We start from the raw sequence: 20766 nt of genomic DNA on the forward strand, positions 1-20766 counted from the left end.
TTTAATGCATTGTTTGAGCTGAGATGTCACTTTTCTTTATACCTGATAAAACCTTAAATTATTTGGGGCCTGTGACTTGAAGTTTTGGGATTTACATATTAACCAATTGAAATTTGCAACACCATTCTAAGTGATTAAAGATTTAACAGCAATCTAGGTTTGTTCAATACATCGCATCAGTTGTATGACACTGATAGTTTTATTATGCATTCTGTGTTCTATGATCCTTTCCCATTCGCGACCTGACGAAGGAACAGCGCTCCGAAAGTTTGTACTTCCAAATAAACCTATTGGACTATAAACTGGCGTCGTGAGATTTTTAACTTTGTCTATTCCAATCCAACACCGGAACTTCCATGTCATTACAAAAATAGGGCAGGCCACAGACCAAACTGTAATATCTATGTGAAGATTTTTTGGGAAACGATTTATGAACAGCCGACATTTCTGCTACGTTTCGTACGAGGCTCCACAAACCAGTAATACGATACTTCAAAAGCTGTAATTGGACAATTAATCGGATTGGATTCCAGGCCGCGCTCACTGAGGATATGGCGATTGGCACCGTGTCAGCTAATCACAGGCTCAGAACTCTCTTCCTTCCTGCAAGTCTGCACTGCTTGCTTGGTTTTACAAGGCGTAAATCAGAACAGTCTGTGTGGGACTGCGTGCTTGGTGTGTAGAGGAGTTCCTGGTGTATTTTGAAAGGGAGAAGTGGATCAGTGGATCAGTGATGTTGGATGATGCACTGTGATGAGGGAAGCTCAGTTAGTTTGAAGGTATTGCTTGGAGTTTAGTTGCTAGGTGGTTGTTTTCATTGTCATTAAGAAATTCCGTTCCCGACGTTTCCAGTTGGGGCAGTGGAAGAACATTTAGTTTTAAAGGGCGGAGGAAGCGCAGTGACAATGTTGGAATTAAAGCATTTTTTTGATATTGAAGATGACGTCGTTCCTTGGCTTTTGAAGTGCAGACTGACCCCATCGGATGAAAATGGTAAGCTCTCTAATGAACTTGTTTCAATACAATGGTGAGCTAATATACAGATTTCTAAAAAGTATTTGGGTAGTAAATCTTGAATAATACCCCTTTTGTGGTACCTAAGATTGAGTTTAAAGTTTGAATTGCTTAAATCTAATTAGCAAGGAACTGGCATTTAAAACTTTAACTTTTCTATTTACAACTCCTAAACCGTGCCCCGTCGGTCAGCGCTTGCAAATCGATTCAAATTAGTTTCTGTGTCTGTGCGAAAAGTAACACATCAGTGTCAGGTGCGGACTGTTAAGTGCATTTTTTGCCACGTTTTGCATGTAATCTAACTTATAAAATATGTTTTCTTCATTTAATTCAATTTTTAGATTTATCTACGAGGCCCTCGAGGAAGGAGTTACAAATTGTCCATGTTGAAATGAATGGTCATGTCCTGTACACCTGGAAGGTAGTTATTATCTGCGTTAGCAATTCATTTTGTTGCTACTTTGTTATATGTAACTTGTGTTAACCCTTGTTTCTCAACCCTGAACATTTAAGAAAAAATAATGGGAGATCGTAGTGCCACTTGAACCTGTTTTGCAATTTAGTAAGATCATGTCTGGCGCTAAACGGTAGCGCATCTTGATCCCCAATTCTGTCAATTTCCTTTGCATCCAAGCATCTGCCAATTTCAGCTTTGAATATTATTCAATAACTGAATATGCATAGCCTGCTGAAGATAAAATTTCCAAGATTCACTATCTTCTAAGTTTTTTTAAAAAAACTAATCTCACTCTGAAATGAATGTCCTCTCATCCTGAGAGCAAAACCATTAGTTCTTGGTTCACCAGCAAAGTCGAACAGTCTCTTAGCATCTGATCTGGTAAGGCTTTTCAGAACCTCATGTTTTCCAATGAGGTAATCTGTCATTCTTCTGAATTCCTGAGTAGTGGCCTGTTTTAATTAATCTCCCATTCCCTGGAATCGATCTAGTCAACCTTTTGTTGTATCCCCTTTGGACAAGCATGTCCTTTCTTGGAGTTTAAAACTTTACATCATTCCATCTTACCAAAGCCCTGTACAACTGGCAATAAAGTTTCCTTTCATGTATTCCAATCTCTTTGTAATAAAAAGTAACACAACACTTATAGGTGTCTTTTCCCTAAAACGGTGGATTTCAAGATTAGGGGACATGTTTTTAAATTGAGAGGAGAGAGATTTTAAAGAAGACAAATCTTTTATACAGGGTGGTTTGCATATGGAATGAACTTCCTGAGGAAGTGGTGGATGTGGGCACAGTTACAATGTTTAAAAGGCACTTCAGTAAGGACATGAATAGGAAAGATTTGGAGTGATATGGGCCAGGAACAGGCAGGTGGGATTAGTTTAGTTTGGGATTATGCTTGGCATGGCTTAGTTGGATCGAAGTGTCTGTTTCTGTCCTGGATGACTCTGTTTATAACTATAACTGCATGCTAACTTTTGTGTTCTTATTTCTACAAGGACATCCATATTCCTCTGAATACAATCACTTTTGCTACACTGTGTATTTCTTCAACATGGATTGGCTTTATTGCAATTGAAGAATTTAGATTTAGTTGTAAAAGTGAACTTTCTTACTTGTATTGGCTATAACGTGATTGTGGCCCCATTAGTGTAAATAGGGCGACTATTGCATGATTTTCTTATAATGCGAGATCACACAGAATGGAACTAAACTGTTATATCAGAACTGACTATGTCGATATTTAATAGCACCTCACCAATTGGAAAAATATTCTGATTTCTGTTACCCGCACCATAATGAATAATTTCACATTTCTATAGGGAGGATGTTGTGAAGCTTGAAAGGGTTCAGAGATTTGCAAACATGTTGCCAGGATTGTGGGTTTGAGCTGTAGAGAGAGGCCGAATAGAGAGGCTGTTTTCCCTGGAGCGTCAGAGGCTGCGGGTGACTTTATGGACCTTTTTTATAAAATCATGATGGGCATGGATAGGGTAAATAGACAGGATCTTTTCCCGGGGGTGGTAGGGGATCCAGAACTAAAGGGCATGGATTTAGGGTGAGAGGGGAAAGCTTTAAAAGTGACCTGCGGGGCAACCTTTTTACACGGAGAGTGGTGCATGTATGGAATGAACTGCCAGAGGAGGTGGGTGGAGGCTGGTACAATTACAACACTTTAAAAGGGATCTGGATAGATATATGAATAGGAAGGGTTTAGACGTGTACAGGCCACGTGCTGGCAAATGGGATGAGAGACATGGATGAGTTGGACCGAAGGGTCTGTTTCTGTGCTGTAGCTCTCTGACTCTGACTTATGCTTCATTGGCACTATTTTTCCTAATTTACTTCACCTGTCACTATATTTTTGCAGAGTCTTTGCATCATCCTCACTGCTATCTTTTCCACCTAATCTTGTATCAACAACAAATTTGGATACCTTATATTCTGTCCCTTTTAATACCAGTTATAAATGGCTGACTCCCCAGAACTGATTCTTATGGCACCCAACAGGTAGCAGTTGCAACTTGAAAATGATCACTTTGTTCCTCCTATCTTTTTAACTGATGTCTGTATTTGGTGTTTCCAATCCCATCTTATACCTTCTGTGTGACACATTAGCAAATGTCTTTTGAAAGTTCCAATATACTAAATCCATTGTTTCTTTTTATTCTAATCAATTTTGACAAATATAATTTTCTTTCATAATGCTGTGTTGACCTTATCTGAAACATTTTTGATTTGATTTATCCACTCACTCTTTGAGGATTAAGCATTTTGCATTGCCTTTGTTTTAAACTCTTATCATATTTTGGTTAATATTGTTGTCCAACAGTTAAAGCTGCTAATAATGAGGTTATAAAGTATTCCTAGCAGTGCTTCCTGATCTTCTGATATTTCTAATTGCCACTCATACTGATTCTACTTCCTGCACTTCCCCTTCCTCCTCCTTCATCCTGTCTGACTGTATTACTGATTTGACAAGAATATAAATAACAGACATTAAATAAATCTAGCACTAATCATGTTTTCTTCTGTTAAATAAGGAGGTGTAAAGGTTTGCTTCATATTTTTAAAATTCTTGATTTGTCTCCTACGGCATGTCTATTGGTAAAGCTGGAGGAAATTTGTTGTGTTTAGGTACTCTGTTGAGGTCTGATGAATTTGACTTGTATGTGCAGTCTAAGATGGATTAGAGGCTTGGGAGTGAAATTGGCCTTTGACAATGAATTAGCAGCCCAATTCATTGGAAAATTAAATTGAATAGGATGTCAAAATCAGCTGTCAATTCACCAGCTTATGTTTTGTCCTGCTCTTTTTCCTCTCTTGTCTAGTCAAACAAATGCAAAAAAAATTAGAATGTTTTAATTTTCTACCTAAAAATATTCATTTAGAAAGAAAGTAAGACTATGCAATTTTCACAATTGTTGGACATCAAAGTTTTTTAAATTCACTTACTGGACGTGGACGTCACTAGTGGGCCAGAATTTATCACCCATCCTCCGTTGCCCTTGAGGGTGAACTATCTTTTGAACCACTGCAGTCCATTTGCTGTAGGTTGACTCCCAATCCTTGGGGAGGGATTTTGACCAATCACGTTGAAGGAATGGGAATATATTTCCTAGTCAGGATAGTGAGTATCTGAGGGGAACTTGAATGTGGTGGTGTTCCCACGTATCTGCTGCCCTTGTCCTTCTAAATGGAAGTGGTCAGAAGTTTGAAAGATGGTGTCGAAGGATCTTTGGTGAATTTCTGCAGTGCATCTTGTGGATAGTATACACCACTTCTACTGAGTGATAGTGGTTGAGAGAGTGGATGTTTATGGATGTGGTACCAATCAAGTGGGCTACTTTGTCCTAGATGGTGTCAAGCGTCTTGTATTGATGGAGCTACAACTATCCGGGCAATTGGGGAACATTACTTCACATTCCTGACTTGTGCCTTGCAGGTAGTGGATGAACTTTGGGGAGTTAGGAGGTATGTTACTCACCACAGTTCCTAGTTCTGATCTGCTTTTGTAGCCACTTTTTATGTGGTGAGTCTAGTTGAGTTTCTGGTCAATGGCAACACTTTGGATGTTGTTAGCAGGGTATTCAGCCAAGATAACACTATTGAATGTCAAGGGTTGGTGGTTAGGTTGTCTCTTATTGAAGATGGTCATTGCTTGGCATTTCTATGATGTGAATTTTACTTGCTACTTGTCAGCTCAAGACATGTCGTCCAGATCTTGATGCATTTGAGTATGAACTGCTTCAGTATCTGAGGAATCATGAATGATACTTTACATTGAGCATTCTGACAAAGAACTGTATAGGACAGGAACAGGCCCTTCAACCCAACCAGACTGCACTGACACATGATGCCTTTCTAAACTAAATTTTTTGCTTTGACACTGTCCATATCCCTTCATTCCCTGTTTATTCATCTGCCAAGGTGCCCCTTTAAATGTTGCTATTATATCCACCTCCATGGCCTCCTCTGCCAGGGTATTCTATTGCCTCTGATAATTTTGCAACCTTCTATCAGGTTGCCTTCCATCCTTCAATTTTCAAGTGAAAACAAAGCAAGCTGGCTAATCTCTCCTCTTAATTAATATTCTCCAAACCAGGCAACATCCTGATAAACCATTTCTGTGCCCTCTCCAAAGTCTCCACATCCTTCTGGTAGTGTGGCAACCAAAACTGTATACAATATTCTAAATGTAGCCTGAATAAAGTTCAATACAGCTGAAATACGGCTTGCCTATTTTTATAGTCTGTGCCCTGACCGATGAAGGTTAGCATGCTATATGCCTCCTTGACCACCTTATCCACTTGTATAGCTACTTTCAGGGAACTGTGGACCTTATGCTGAGATCCCTCTCCATGTTGATACTGCTAAGGGATCCTACCCTTACGGGATCCCACCCTTCTACATTAGATCTTCCAAAATACATCACCTTGCATTTGTCCAGGTTAAACTTGATTTGCTATTTCTCTGCTCAAGTCTCGAGCCTGTCTATATCACATTGTATCCTCTGGAAATCTCCTTGGTCGCTGCAGCTTTCCCCAGTTTTTGTTACACTCAAACTTACTAATCGGGCAACCTACATTATCCTCCAAATCATTTATATATGTTGCAACAATGAGGGTCCCAACACTGATCCCTGTGGAACACCAATGGTCACAGATCTCCAGTCAGAAAAATACCCTTCCACAGTCTTCTGTGACTATGCCAGTTCTGTATCTATTTTACCAGCTCACCATATATACCATGCAACTTCACCTTTTGTGCCAGCCTGTCGTTTGGGGCTTTGTCAAAGGCCTTCCTAAAGTTCATGTAGACAACATCTCCCGTCCTGCCCTCATCAATCAACTTTGTCACTTCCTCAAAAAACTCAATCCAGTTTGGAGACATGGCCTACCCTGCATAAAGCCATGTTGCCTGACATTAAGTCATCCATATTTTTACAATTCTATCCCTTAGAATTGTATCCCAAATTGCCCTACTGTTAATGTAAGGCTCACCGGCCTGTAATTTCTTGAATTATCCCTGTTGCCCTTTTTAAACAAAGGAACAATATTGGCAATTCTCCAATCTTCTATGACCTCATTTTTTGACTAAAGGGGATACAAAGATTTCATTCAAGGCTGTAGCAATTTCCTTATCAGACACACTCTACTTTCTATTAGAAAGTGAGGACTGCAGATGCTGGAGATCAAAGTCAAGCGAGTGGTGCTGGAAAAGCACAGCAGGTCAGGCAGCATCAGAGGAGCAAGAGGATCGACATTTCAGGCATAAGCCCTTCATCGTGAATATGATGCCTGAAATGTCGATGCTGCTGCTTCTGGGATGTTGCCTGACCAGCTGTGCTTTTCCAGCACCCCACGCTTGACTCTCAGCTTTTTAAGTCGAGACCCATCAGGCCCTGGGGACATATCAACCTTGGTGCTTTTTAAAAACCCCAACCATTTTTTAATAATGACATTCCCCAAAATACCAAAATATCAACATATCCCTATCAAGACTCCCCATCCACCATGTCCTCCTTATTTGTGAATGCAGATGCAAAGTATTTATAACCTTGCCCACATCCTCCAGCTCCATGAATGACTTCCCTCCTTTGTCATTAAATGAAGTTCACTTTCCCTAGTTACCCTCTAGCTGCTTTTAAATATGCATAAAATGCTTTGGGAGTTTCTTGAATCCAGTTTGCCAAGCAATCGCATGGCTCCTTTTAGCCCTCCTAATTCCTTGTTTGAGTTCCTTCCTGCTATCTTTGTATTCTTCAAGGGTTCTGTCTGACTTCAATTTCCTACATCTTTCATACCTTTTTATTTTTTACTAAGTTCACAATTTCTTTTATCATCCAAGGTTCGTAAATGTTGCCATTTTCATCCTTCGTTTTCACAGGAATATGCCAGTCCTGAACTCTAATCAACTGGCCTTTAAAAGATTCCCACGTGCCAGATGTGGATATAGCCTCAAACAGTCTCTCCACTTTATATTCCCTGGTTTCTGTCTAACGTTGTGCTAATTAGCCTTCCTCCAATTTAATATTTTCACTGAGGACAATGCTTATCCTTTTCTATAAGTAACTTGAGAATTTACAGAATTATGGTCACTGTTCTTGAAATATGCCCACAATGAAACTTTGATCACCTGTCTGGACTCATTTCCCCCATAGTAAAGCCCCTTCCATAGTTGCACTATTTCTATATTGTTTCAAAAAAACACCTAAAATTCTCCACACAATTTAATTTCTAGTGTTTTATCACATTCTAAATTGATACCAGAAATTTGGAGTTAAATGTTACACTGAATCCTCTATTGTGGAGAAGTGCAATGCCAAGGCCTTTCAACATTATGTTAGGTATCCTGCAATGCGTCATAGGCAACCAGTCATAACTTGAACAATGTGTAAACATTTTATCTTCAGTTCTTCAAAAAAAAAGACTTGTTGAGACCATCGCTGTTTTTCTTATTTTTGGTTTAGAAATGTCAGTTGAAGTTGAGAATCAAATCTGGAGTTTTGGAAAAGAGGAGAGGTCAAATAAATTTAAAAACCAAAAGAACACCAAAAAATTGTTTCCTTACGGGAGTTGGACTGGAAAGATAATTGTAGGTTAATTATTGACCAAAAAGCACTGCAAATGTTTTGGCACCACTGTTTTTGGCTGAGGACTGGCAGCTGATTGGCTGGCCAGTACCATTCCACTGTGAATATATTCGACATCCAATCAGGGAATACAGCTGACTGGCTGGCATTTATTGGCCAACTCTAGTTGCCCCTTGGAAAGTGGTGAGCTGCCTCGAGCCGCAGTCCATGTTCTGTAGATAGACCCACAGTACTGTTAGAGAGGGAATACCAGGATTTTGACCCAACCCAGTGACAACGAAGGAATGTAATATGTTTCGAAGTCCGAACAGTGAATGGTTTGGTGAGTGATTTGTAGGTGTGGTGTTTTGAGTTTTATTCACTTTTTTTTATATAACGTAGTTAAAGAATTATTGAAAATTTTTAGGAAAGAACCCCAATTTGTAAAATTTCAGTAAGTCTCCAGTGCTCTATGCAAGTTATTTGCATGGATTGGTGACTTTGAAATTTTAGACAAAATAGCAACCTATGTGTCTGGAATACAAAACATTGTTCAAGGATTTCTGAAGGCATAGTATTCATCGTGTAGCCATTGAAATGGCAAATTACAATTCTTTATTTTTCATTTCATTTATCCCTTAACTGCCTGTCCTTGAATTGGGGTGGTGCTTCAAGAAGATTGGGCTTAGATCATTGACATTAAATAGGCTGCCTTGTTATTTATCCATGTTCTGCTAAATTGACATTTTATTATTTTTTCAATTAAACATAAACTTGGTATCTGATATCTGTTATTTGTCAAAACTGGTTAGGAACAACTGGGCAATTCTGAAAGTGTTTCATTTTATTGCATTGTGAATTCAGGGATATGGAGCCTGATTTGGTCTGACTTGCTGTCCCAATGTCGTAACATCGTACCCAAAAGCTTTTGCTACAATAACTAACAGATTAAAAAGTAACAAAATCTGAATGATTTAAATACCTTGAATGGATAAAATGCTTTTAAAATACACTATTCTAAGAAGAAAACACAACTTCTTTCAATCACATGCCTTGAGATTCACTGACAATACAAGATTACCGATGATGATATGTTGCAGAATCTAAATAGGTAACCGTGAATATAGACCCACAGAGCAAGGTATTAGTAAATTTATGAATTTGGAAGCAATGATCATCAAGCATTTAATACAGTAGAGAGGTGCTGACTTTTTAAATATCAGCTGAACAGCAGTGAGTTAAATAAGGCTGTAAGCATTTGATAAAATCTTCAGCCAGAAGAGACATGTGGATGGTCCATCTCAACCACCTCTGGAGGTCCCCAGCATCCCAGATGCCAGTCTTCAGTCAATTTGATTCTCTTCATATGATATCAAACAATGGCCAAAGGCACTAGACAGACAAAGTAAGGCTGTGAGTTCCTCCAACATTCTGGCAATAGTACAGAAGACTTGTGCTCCAGACCTGCTTGTGCTTCAGTTCAGCTACAACACTGGCATTGACCTGGAAAATTGCCCAAGTATGTCCTGTACAGGTAAACCAGGTCAAATCCAAATTGGCCAATTACCATCTCAGAAGTTTACTATGGGTTATCAGTAAAGTTATGGAATGAATAATCAACAGTATTATCAAGTAACACTTGCAAACTTGCTTGCTGACAATGAGTTTGGGTTCTCTCAGGGCTACTCAACTCATGTCATTATTACATCCTTGGTTCAAGCATGAGAGCTGAATTTCAAAGGTGAAAGTGATGGTCTTTTATATCAATGTTAAATTAGACCAAGTGTGACAAAATTAGACTCCATGGCAATCTAGGGGGAAAATCTGTTGATTAGAGTCATATCTAGCACAAAGGAAGATAGTTGTAGTTGGAGCTGAGTCATCTCCGCTTTCAGGGCATCTCTGCAGAAATTCCTCAAGGTAAGTATTTTCTAATCGCCCTGGTCAGAATTGTTATGACACATCTCTAGAGCAGGTGGGACTTGAATCAAGACCTCCAGATTCAGAGTTAAAATTCTTCAGGTACTGTCCTAACTATTTTCAAGTCACTCATCAATGATCTTCCCTCTTTATAAAGTCAGAAATATTTGTGCAACCATCAACAATGTTTAACAATATTAGTGACTCCTGTGTGCAATTCAGCAAGACCTAAACCATGTCTCGGCTTGAGCTGACAAGTGGCAAACAACATTCATCCCACTCAAGTGCCAGTCAAGGGCTATTTGCAGGAAGAGAGCATCTAACCAGCCATCTTTTGGCATACCATCACTGACTCCACACTATCAACATCCTGGGGGTTACTATTAACCAGAAACTGAGCTGAACTTGCCAGACCAGTACAGTGGCTGCAAGAGCAGGTCGGAGGCTAGGACTCCTGCAATAGGCAACTTGCTTTCTGATTTTCCCCATCTAGTAGAAGTACAATGGTACCAGCTGCATGGGAACACCACCACCTACAAGTTCCTGGTCAAGGCACACTGTCTTGAATTAGAAATATATCGCTGGGTGTGAATCTTTGAACTCCCTCCCTAGTAGCCTTATGTGTTTACGGATTTGGATTGGGTATGCAGATTGAGGTTCTGGGGTCATGATATCACAAAACATGAAGCAAAGCAGGGAAAACAAGTTATCTGTAAGATAATAACTAAAACCTATGAATGTACTTTCTGAAGTGATAGATAAATTGTAGTGTTTTGCTGAATAATATGCAATGCATTTGTTGCATGTGGTATGTTTAAATAATTCAAGTCCAGGAGTTTCATATTTTATGATCTTTGCTCATCCTGAAATTGATCACAATAGAATTATGACCAAGATTTTAAAAAATCCTTTTCAAAACACCGCTTCATATATCATCAAAATAAGCCTTGATGTGGAAGTAGCAAAATTGTTTTTGTGTTTAAGGGTACGAAGGGAACCACTTGTATTGCCGCATTTGATCCTCACAACAAGCAAAACAAGGTAACACAATTTAAGCTTTCAATATCCTAGTTTGATCAGAATGTGGAATCTTTGCTTTTTTTTTTAACCTTTTTTTATGATGTTCATTATATTCCAGCTGCTATATGTTTTTGACAAGGAAGTACCTTTGATTAGTTGCTCTGTCAACATGGAAAGAACATTGTTGGGTAAGTGGGACAAACCTTCGCTCCTGAAATGAGTTTTTATGCTGATTATATGTCACGTTCCTTTCAGAATTATGGTCAATCATGTTAAGATTAAAGGTCATTGCTTGAATTCAAGTTTGCTAGCTGTTCATAAATAAAATTGCCTATTCTAAAAAAAATTTGATTCTCTCTGTCTTTACTAGCTGTAAGTTTTCTGCAGTTTACAAGAAGTGGTGTACCGTTTGAAACATTCAGACCAGGTATTATTCTAAACTTTGTTATTTGTAGCTATCTAAATGAACACTGCTAAAACTTTGGAATAAATTGGTCAACTCAATTTGTTTTTCAATTGATGATGTCTGTACAGTAATAATAGATCGAGGACTGGGTTTTTCGTTGAGAGATGAGAATGTCAAGCCAGAAAACTTTGTGACCTGGCAGACTTGCCTCCTTTAAAATGACCACTGACCATCATGTGTCCACTCCAGGGATGTGGGGATGGGATGGACTTGATCCTCATGTCTATGGAAGCATGGGAATGTAAGGCAGGATTGGTTGCAAGGACAATTTGTCTTCTCTGGTACTTTGGCTTAACTTTATGCATTTAGCTCTTCGCCCTCACCTCTCACACCCTGACTTATGCCCTGTGTTCCCTATACTTATAATATTTTCTCTACAGTCATGTATGAGCAGATCTCAGGAGTCATACCGTTGAAACAAAGAAGAAAAATAATTTTATGTCAGTGAACCTAATTCAGTTTTCACTCAAACATACTTCACCTTGAAAAATAAACTCATTCATAAACACATTTAAAATTTAAATCCCCCTCAAGTAGTCCATCACTTGTAAAGACCAACAAAAATCTATTTTACTTACAAGATCAAAAACAGATCATGCTTTTAATTGTCAAACAAAATGTAAACATAACTCCCTGTTGAGATAAGTGGTTCTGGAACTTTTTGAAAGTCAACTGCCATTCTTAATGGACAGGGCTGTAATAAACCTTGAGAAAATTTAAACAATGGAGTCTGTTAAAATTGTATAAATGATTGATTTAATGATGTTTTCTAAGCTGCATCAAATGGCCTGTTCATCCAATGCAGTACAGCAGCAGGTGTCTTTTTTTTAAACTCAAAGTGAAAGCCACAGAATCTCCTCTCTCCAACCCCCAATATTAAAGGGCTGAGGATTTAACTAATTTCAATTCATTAAGCTTAAATAGGTCCTTCAGAAGCGTTTGCATCTTCTCCAAAAAGTTACAGTTGCGACATTGCTTCTTAAATCTGCTGGAATCCAAAAATTGTGTCTTACTCTGCAGAGCAGTCAAATCCAGTACTTTTTCTGAGTTCTGATACATTGGCCCTTCTCTCTGCTAACAGAAATGGGATCTACCAAAATGGAGGCTAGCCTGGGTTCTGTTTGCCATTTCTAACCATATTCGAGGTTGTCCTGATTTGGTGAAAATTGAGTGCAAGTTTGAAGGACGTAATCTTTTATTTTTGAATATTTCCCTTCTGAGTTCAGAGTAGGAAACATTTAACTATTCCTGTTTCGGTGCAGTTTCGATCGATTTTATTTCCTAATCCATTTGAACCTTTTAAAGATAATTCCCCATGCTCAAATGATATGTGGTGAGAGAATGCTTCATCATTAATAGCCCAAAAATGGTGATATATTTGACTCTGTCTTGAAGGTATTGTGGACTCCTCACCATTCAAGATCATGTCATTGTAGATTGGATAGAATTGATGGATGTGGTTTATTTCTGTTTTAGTATTTCATCTGTGATTTTGCAAGGGGTTTATATTGTTCAAATTTGATACAGTGCTGAATGACCATTTCTGATACAATTCTTTCAAATATTGTATTGCAAGTATATTGAAATGTTAATGAAACCATTTGTACATCATATATGAGCTGATGTAATAATAAATCATTTGAATGGTAATTATTTCATTGAGTAAGGTTATGGAAGTATGAGTATTAAAATTCTTCTGTTAGAACTATCAGGATTTTCCATGTGCACATCAAAGAAGTTTTAAACATCACTGATAAAAATGGAGATTTTGCTTTTCATTTGATACACCCACGCTGAGCGTGTTGGACGATTTTGCTTCAGTGAAAGAATGTCCCTTAGTATTGTCCGTGCATGAAACATTGACTGTCTTTAATATATTAGACACCTTGGAGCAAAAAGGTAGGGTAAGAAGGCATAAAACATGAGGTTTAGGTGCAGTAATGCCATTGTGCAGGCTGTATGTGGAAGAATAGTGAGAGATCATCGTCGTTAATTATGGTCCATTTTGCAAGAGGATGAATGAAAAGGTTGTTTGGGATTTGCAAGCATTCAAGATCAGAGAAGGAAGTGGTTGATAGAGTTGATGGTTTAAATTAGGGGTGTTCAATGGCTTGAGATGGTGTCAAGGTGGATCACAATATCCCAACCATTTCATAGCCAGTAAAGGGGTACAATGTAGGAACACATCTGTTTGTCTGTGCGAGCAGTGTGATATGATAGAGAAATATGCATCTGTACAGTGAATGACATGAGACAGTGAGGTTGTTCATCTTAAGGCTTGCATTTTCTGTAGACATCACCGGTAGACAATTGAATGGGATTAACAATATCTTCATAGACTGGTTTCTTGCTTAATTTGTCAAAGTTCTGTAAATATGAAGCAGATTGTTAGCTATGTTTTTTTTCCCTATCCGGTTGTCCAAGCTAGCAACCGCTAGAAACTTGTTAGCTCTGTCTGCAGAATTTCGAGAGTATTTACTATTCTGACCTGACACGACTTAGACTGTTCATTGCTGTGAGTTTCATTGGTATGTGGTACAAAATACTATTAATTAGTCTGTCAGCTTTTTGCAATTTGCATTAATTATTCTTATTTGTACCAGTAAACTTTATTTAATATTGTTCAAGACCAATGGTTTTATAAATGATATCTAACTCTGACGTGGGCTCTTGGCATGAAAAATGAGTAATATTTATGTATAATTTCAGTAGAAATTCCACACTCTAGGGTACATGTCAAGGTTTACTTAGGTATCACAAGTAAGATCCCTCTGATTATAACGATTTTTATTTCAAAGTTATTAGTATTTTACCATGGCCATATTGGGTAAACTGGTCAATTAGGTAAATACACAGAAAGGAATTGTGGCATTTAGTGAACCTACTGTTTCTGGACTTATTTGCTGTTGTGAAACTTTCCATAAATAGGGATAAAAGTTGAAATCAAATGCTAGTATTGGTTTCAAAATTCTAATACATGAATAATGGAAAAATTGGAAGATTGGGGAAAGTTGCTCACATTGCTGTTCTTGTGTAATGAGGCATGGAAGTTTCTAGCTCGGATATAGTGTGTGGTGTTGGGACATCCAAGAAAATATTTTGTGCATTGCTAAATTGAAAACATGTCTTAAGTGTTCTTTTTGATGATGGCTCATTTGATTTTTAGGTGAATGATACTGTATTGATTCAATGCATACCATATGTATCGAGTAACAGTAAAAGAAAAATTTGCTACTTTTTAAGGTTAAATTTGAGGTTGACTATTAGATGGATGCTACTTCTTTTGCGTTGCTGAAATTCACTCCCATCAAAATTCATACTATATCATTACCAGAAGCCCAATTGACCTCTCAGTGAATAAAGAAAGAAACCGCAACAAATTATGGTAATTTAAAAAAATCCCAGAGTGGAGTGCGACTGCCGGTACTCTGACTCATTAATGTTGATCTGCCATCTGTGAAGAACTAGGGTCAACTTTAGAAAATTTCGGATTTCCTGTCCAAAAATAGCGGGTCGACTCTTATGAGATCAACTATTGCTCGAGTATATACAGTATGTTAGTGCAATGTAATTAGCATTTCCTCACTTTCCTTGGCTTTTGTTGCAGTTTCCAGGTGTTTGACGTTATTGCTTGAGATTCATCCAGTAAATAATACGAAAGTTTTAAAAGCTGTGGACTCTCACGTCCGAGTTCAGGTATTTATCACCGTTCCATTAATTTGATTTTTATTAAGTTTAATAAAAGTAGTGACTGCCTGTCAAATACTTAGAAGTTTGCTTGGCTTTTGGTTTTTGTTTGGATAATATTTCTTAGTGTTTTTGAGTTTGGGTCATGAAAAGTGGATTTGCACTGACAAATCTCAGGAATAATTTCAGCCTGCTAACTGGCCAAAAGTGAAATACCGAACTCAAACCTGTTAGTGGGTCAGTAGTCTTCTAGGATTAGTTACTGAGCAGCATTGGCGGAGGCCAATAAGCAAGTGGCTTTTCCTTGAAATTATACATGGCTTTAGAACAAGGGGAAGAAAGTAAATTTCTGTAAAAATTGTGTCAAGTAGAACATAACAAAAGGTAAAAATATCAACATTGAAAAGTAGTAATAAAATTTAGACTAACAAGAACTTAAAAGTTAAGTGTCACAAAGCTTTTCTATCTTTTGATACCTTTTGCATTTGAGTAATAAATACAAATATTTGTCCGTTTACTTTTTTCAATGAAATAACAGGTTTGCAATGTTTTCTCTGGTCTCTGATTTGTTAGTGAGAGAGCATCTGAGGGAATGGTGTAAAGTGTAGCATTTGTTAATACTGTTGTTAATTCTGGTTTTAGACTCTAAAGTAAAGGTTTGAGGAAACTTGAGAGCAATCAGAAATAGAAATATCCCTTCACGGGCAGGGATAAAACAGAGGGTATGCCATGTCACAAGCCTGTTATTGTGGAATCAAGATTCATGTGACAGCTATTATAAATGATAGCTTCAGAGCGGCATGGTGGCTCCATGCTTAGCACTGCTGCCTCACAGCGTCAGGGACCTGGGTTCAATTCCGGCTTCTGGCGACTGTGTATGTGAAGCTTGCACATTTTCCCCGTGTTTGCGTGGGTTTCCTCTGGGTTCTCTGGCTTCCTCCCACAGTCCAAAAGATGTGCAGGTCAGGTGAATTGGCCATGCTGAATTGCCCATTAGTCAGGGGTCAATGTAGGGAAATGGATCTGGATTGGTTACTCTTGGGAGGATTGGTGTGGACTTGTTGGACCAAAGGGCCTGTTTCCAAACGGTAAGCAATCTAATCTAAATTGTAGCTTTGTCTTGAGCATTTTAACATTGATGTCTAGTAAAGATAACTTGAAAAGGACAAGTATTGGCAGAGATCACGAGGGATGGCTGATTGCTGAAGACAAAGCAGCACATTGTATGTTATGTTGTATTGGGCATTAGGGTTTGGAGTATATTTTGAGACAAGTGTGTTGTACATTTCTTTCTTTCTGCCAGAATAGCAGTAAATGAACACTATCAGATGGGAAAGGATCATGACAGCCAAAGAAGATCTGGCAAAATACATTGTAAAGAGGACCTTCTAGAGTGGCTGAAGAACTAAATCTACGTAATCTGGCCCTCTCAGCACTTACTTGGTTAGATGATAAAATTGTTCCAGGGCCAAAATTTTCTATGGCTTGGAAAATAGGTCCCATTTAATGTTGAGGCCAATTGGAGAGTAAACTAACATATCGCATATCCCTTTCTATAGACTACTTTTTCTTAAAACAAAAGAATTGTCAGGTCTCCAGTAAAAGTAACATACACAAAATCACAAAATTTAAAATGGGAACTGAGGCAAATGTCTGCAAGCCATGTACATGTTTAATCTCTTTTACTAGAAAGTTTAGTTACAAAAATGACATGATTTGTTGGTGCAACTTGTTGGACTTGGTTTGTTTGTAGAAAATCCGTTTCATGTGAAATTGCTGAAAAGAGATTAGGATTTCTTTTAAGCATGTCTTTAGTTCATAAATGTAAATAATTATGTAATCCTAATCTGACTTTGAAGAGGTGTTCTGAGTTCTCTTAGTTTCCAGAGAAAGACTGCAGGCTGTCGTCCCTGTTCCCTAAAGTTAGCAGTGTCATTTTTAATATCGTTTTTGTTGTATGGGTAGGGGGTTGCTTGCAGTCCACTCAGCAGGCTCAACAAGCATATCTTGCATTCTGTGGATGGTCTTCCTGAAATGGTTAATTGTGGGAATATAATCAAAATATGTTTCATAAATATGACAAATACACAGCTGGAACAAATTAGCAGGTCTTGGCAGCATCTGTGAAGAGAGAAACAGAGTTAACATTTTGAGTACATTTTGACTCTTTCAGAGTCTTCGGTTCACATGTTTTAAATATGCACTTCAGACCACAGTCCTTCATTTGTTTACCATGCAGAGGAAAATAAATAGAGTTGTTAGTTTACTTTGAGCAACTGTGCAAAGGGCCAGCTGAATGTGGTAGATATGTTTCAGTTTCTCAATGTATATCATTTTTGGCCCTTATTAGTTTTATTTGATCTTTAGCTAGACGGAAAACATGGCGCAGAAGATAGAAATGTTCTGTCCATTTGTTAGAAACTGTCATGCAGTCACAAGAAAATGGTAATGGTTTTGAACCTGACCAGATCTTGCTTAAATGATGGTTGAATATATAATGTTGATTTAGATGAAGTTTAACTACTCGTTATTGGAAGGAAAGATTATTGAAAGTTTATTAAAGAATTAGCTTGGCTTATGCCAAGTTCAGAATCCACTTTGTGGTTGGTTTGTCTGTCAGCTGCTTTGGTCAATGTTGGAACCTTTTGTTTTTCCTCTCTCTTTAATTGGTGATTTTCATGCTGCTGTGCTTTTCACTTCATTTTTATGGGTTTATAGTCTCTGTTTTAGTAGAAGAAAAGAATAATAGGAGTGGTGCACATTTAACTGAAGTCAGTTTTGAGGAGGAGAAATGTGTGTACAGTATAAAATTAGAAAAACAAACCTGATGCCTGTTGAGCTTACAACATATTGTTCCAGGAAACTGTCCCAAATACATTCTATGAATTCTTCCTCATGGTTACCTCTGCTAATTTGACTATGCCAAGTGGGTTTTCAATAGCTTAATTTTACTGTGTTAACAATACAGAGATAAAAAGGGTGATGGAGTTTGGTTATCTGTCTCTGTTATAATGCTTTTTTTCAAAAGCTGCTGTGAATGCTGCCATATCCTCCTCCTTTTCAAGTGTACATTTCCCCTCTCCCAAACCTTACATCCCTCCAAATTAGTTTAAAGCACTGTCTCTACCTGGTTAACTAATTCGCCAGGACAATGGTCCCAGTATTGTTCAAGTGAAGCCTGTCACACCAGAACAGATTCCTTCTACCCCAATAACGGGCTTTTGTGGTGCAGTGGTGGTGTCCCTGCTTGAGCCAGGAGTCCCAAGTTGGAGTCTCATTTGCTACAAAGGTGTATGATAACATCCTTGAACAGGTTGATTAGAAAATATCTACCATGGTACTGGTGCCAGTGCCCAATTGACCTTTTATAGGTGTCTCCAAGTTGGTATTTCTTGGTGAGTAATTTGTGTCCTGTTTTAGCACCTGGTTCTCATTATAGTTACGGTTATGATTATATTTTTATCATACGTGCCAACTTTTTCAGTGCAATGCTGGCATTAACCACAGAAGACTTATTGTTCCTCCCAACAGGTTCTGACAAGCCAAGATGACATCACTTGCATTCAAAGAACAGATTGCTATCTGGATCACAAAAGCCAGGCAAATTAAACAGCATAGGGATTCCGAAATTAACATTGCAAAAACAATTTTTTTAAAATAGTCAATCATTTGTCTAAAAGATATGTCAAAGTAGCTTATTCTGTGCTACTGAGTTAAACCTGAACAGTTTATTATCTGTTTTATTGAAGGCATGATTTTGTTGTCTAGTTTTGAATTATGATAGCTTGTCACCAGGGATCCACATTGCTTTTGGCAAACTGTACTTGTTTTAGCGTTCTTCTATTTCTATCTGAATATGGTTTAGTAAAGAAGAATGTTCTTTGAACTCTGGTATGGCTTCTACATGCAAAACATCACTATAGTCACCTTTACCCCTCTTCTCCATGTTGCCTATTGAGATGGAGCCATTAGGATTTAAAATGTGATCATACCTTGTGTTACCAATATATATAATCAGGGTCTTCTGGTGAGGTCTGCTTGCAAGGAAGTGTGGCAGGTTGAGGTAGATATAAAGATGAGTAGAGACAACTCAGCCCAAAACACACTCTTGTTTTTTCTGTAAAAGTAGCGTAATTCCAATGTAGGGGCCCGGAATGTTTTTCATTCGATAAGAGTGCTACTTGCAGATCAGGGTCTGTTGTCCATCCTGAATCGCCCTCAAAGATGTTTTGGAACAGCTGGTATTCTGCTATTGGTACGCTCTTGGTGAGGTTAAGGAGGAAGTTCCAAGATTTTGACTTGAAGGAATGGCAGTCATTTGTTTTCTGGTGTAAGTCAGATGTACAAGGGTCAAGCGTTCTACATGGTGTGTTCAACAAGTCTGGTATGCAGGTGAAGAGTTGGCATGCTTTCTGCTTTTATGTGCTAGTTTGCTTCTCAACATCAGCCTGCATTGCTGTCTGATAGCAATGCAATAAAGAGGCAAATATGTTAATCTCTGGCTGTTAGTCAGTACCTCTCCATTGACAAGTTCTCAGCTGTGACTCCTCATGGTAACTGAGACCCCAGAACACAGATTTAACAGAATGTTAACAGGTTTTGCCTCCAGGTATGTCATGCAAATTCCCAAGTGGACACACTGGTGCTTATTAAGTACATTCTCAGCTCTGAACAAATATTTCCACTGCAATACAGACATCTTGAGATAAGGCTGAGGGAATAAATCTTGGGAAGACGATGTCCCAGTGGTATTATCACTGAACTGTTAATCCAGAGACCCAGCTAATGTTCGAATCCCACCATGGCAAAAGATGGAATTTGAATTCAATAAATATCTGTAATTAAGAATCTAATGACGACTATAAATCCATTGCCAATTGTCAGAAAAACCCATCTGGTTCACTAATGCCCTTTAGGGAAGGGAGCTGCTATCCTTACCTGGTCGGGCCTCCATGTGACTCCAGACCACAGCAATGTGGTTGACTCTCCACTGCCCTCTGGGCAATTAGGGATGGGCAATAAATGCTGCCTAGCCAGCGACACCTTCATCCTGTTAAAGAATAAAGAACAGATTTTGGATGGAGCCCAGAGGCATACTGACGTTCAAACATGTCGTCATTCTGACAGCACCTCTAACCAAGCCTGTATTAAATGTGGTGCTTTGTATTCCTTTGGACTCCAGTAAAGGGGAGAACCTGATGGTTGAGCAGCTCTGGAATTTTCATCAATTTTGCTCAGTGGTCTGGAGGGGACACTTCAGTCTTAGTACAGAGCAACATGAGGGACAGCGGTTATGAATAATGAACTCAACTTAATGGCATGGAGAATGGGTGCAACATGCTGTCTCCGATGTTGAATAAACTGTTGTATCCCATGTGGGCATCCACCTGAAGTCTAGCACTCCATGATTAGTTAACTGCTGACCCTCCAAATGGACACTGGGGTGTTCAAGAGTTTCCCCTCATGGTGGGGTGAGGGAGGGAAATGAGGATCCAGAAACAGAAGCATTCAGACCCTTATTGACATCCTCTCACCCTCCTATATGTCCAGAAGTATAACCTGGTCCTGTATTGCAGAAGGAAATTGCTGAGGACCCTGTGCTTAAAATATCCATTCACTCCACTT

The 20766-nt window shown here is 38.5% G+C and overlaps 1 protein-coding gene across 5 annotated transcripts in view; it reads left to right on the plus strand.

The window, feature by feature from the left end:
* The first annotated feature begins 419 nt into the window (after window positions 1–419).
* The window catches only part of LOC122561734 (gamma-secretase activating protein), an 88678-nt gene continuing 68331 nt past the window's right edge, over window positions 420–20766 (plus strand). For 2 of the 5 annotated variants that reach the window (XM_043713814.1, XM_043713815.1), the window contains exons 1-6: window positions 452–993; window positions 1356–1435; window positions 10953–11009; window positions 11107–11176; window positions 11359–11415; window positions 15062–15150. In XM_043713814.1, the coding sequence (XP_043569749.1) occupies window positions 906–993; window positions 1356–1435; window positions 10953–11009; window positions 11107–11176; window positions 11359–11415; window positions 15062–15150 (441 nt within the window). In that variant the 5' untranslated portion in view covers window positions 452–905. Of the gene's footprint in view, window positions 994–1355; window positions 1436–10952; window positions 11010–11106; window positions 11177–11358; window positions 11416–15061; window positions 15151–20766 lie in introns of all 5 variants that reach the window. The other 3 variants (XR_006315096.1, XM_043713816.1, XM_043713813.1) reach the window with 3 other exon arrangements.

This window comes from Chiloscyllium plagiosum, chromosome 23, assembly GCF_004010195.1.
Source record: "Chiloscyllium plagiosum isolate BGI_BamShark_2017 chromosome 23, ASM401019v2, whole genome shotgun sequence".
Taxonomy (NCBI): domain Eukaryota; kingdom Metazoa; phylum Chordata; class Chondrichthyes; order Orectolobiformes; family Hemiscylliidae; genus Chiloscyllium; species Chiloscyllium plagiosum.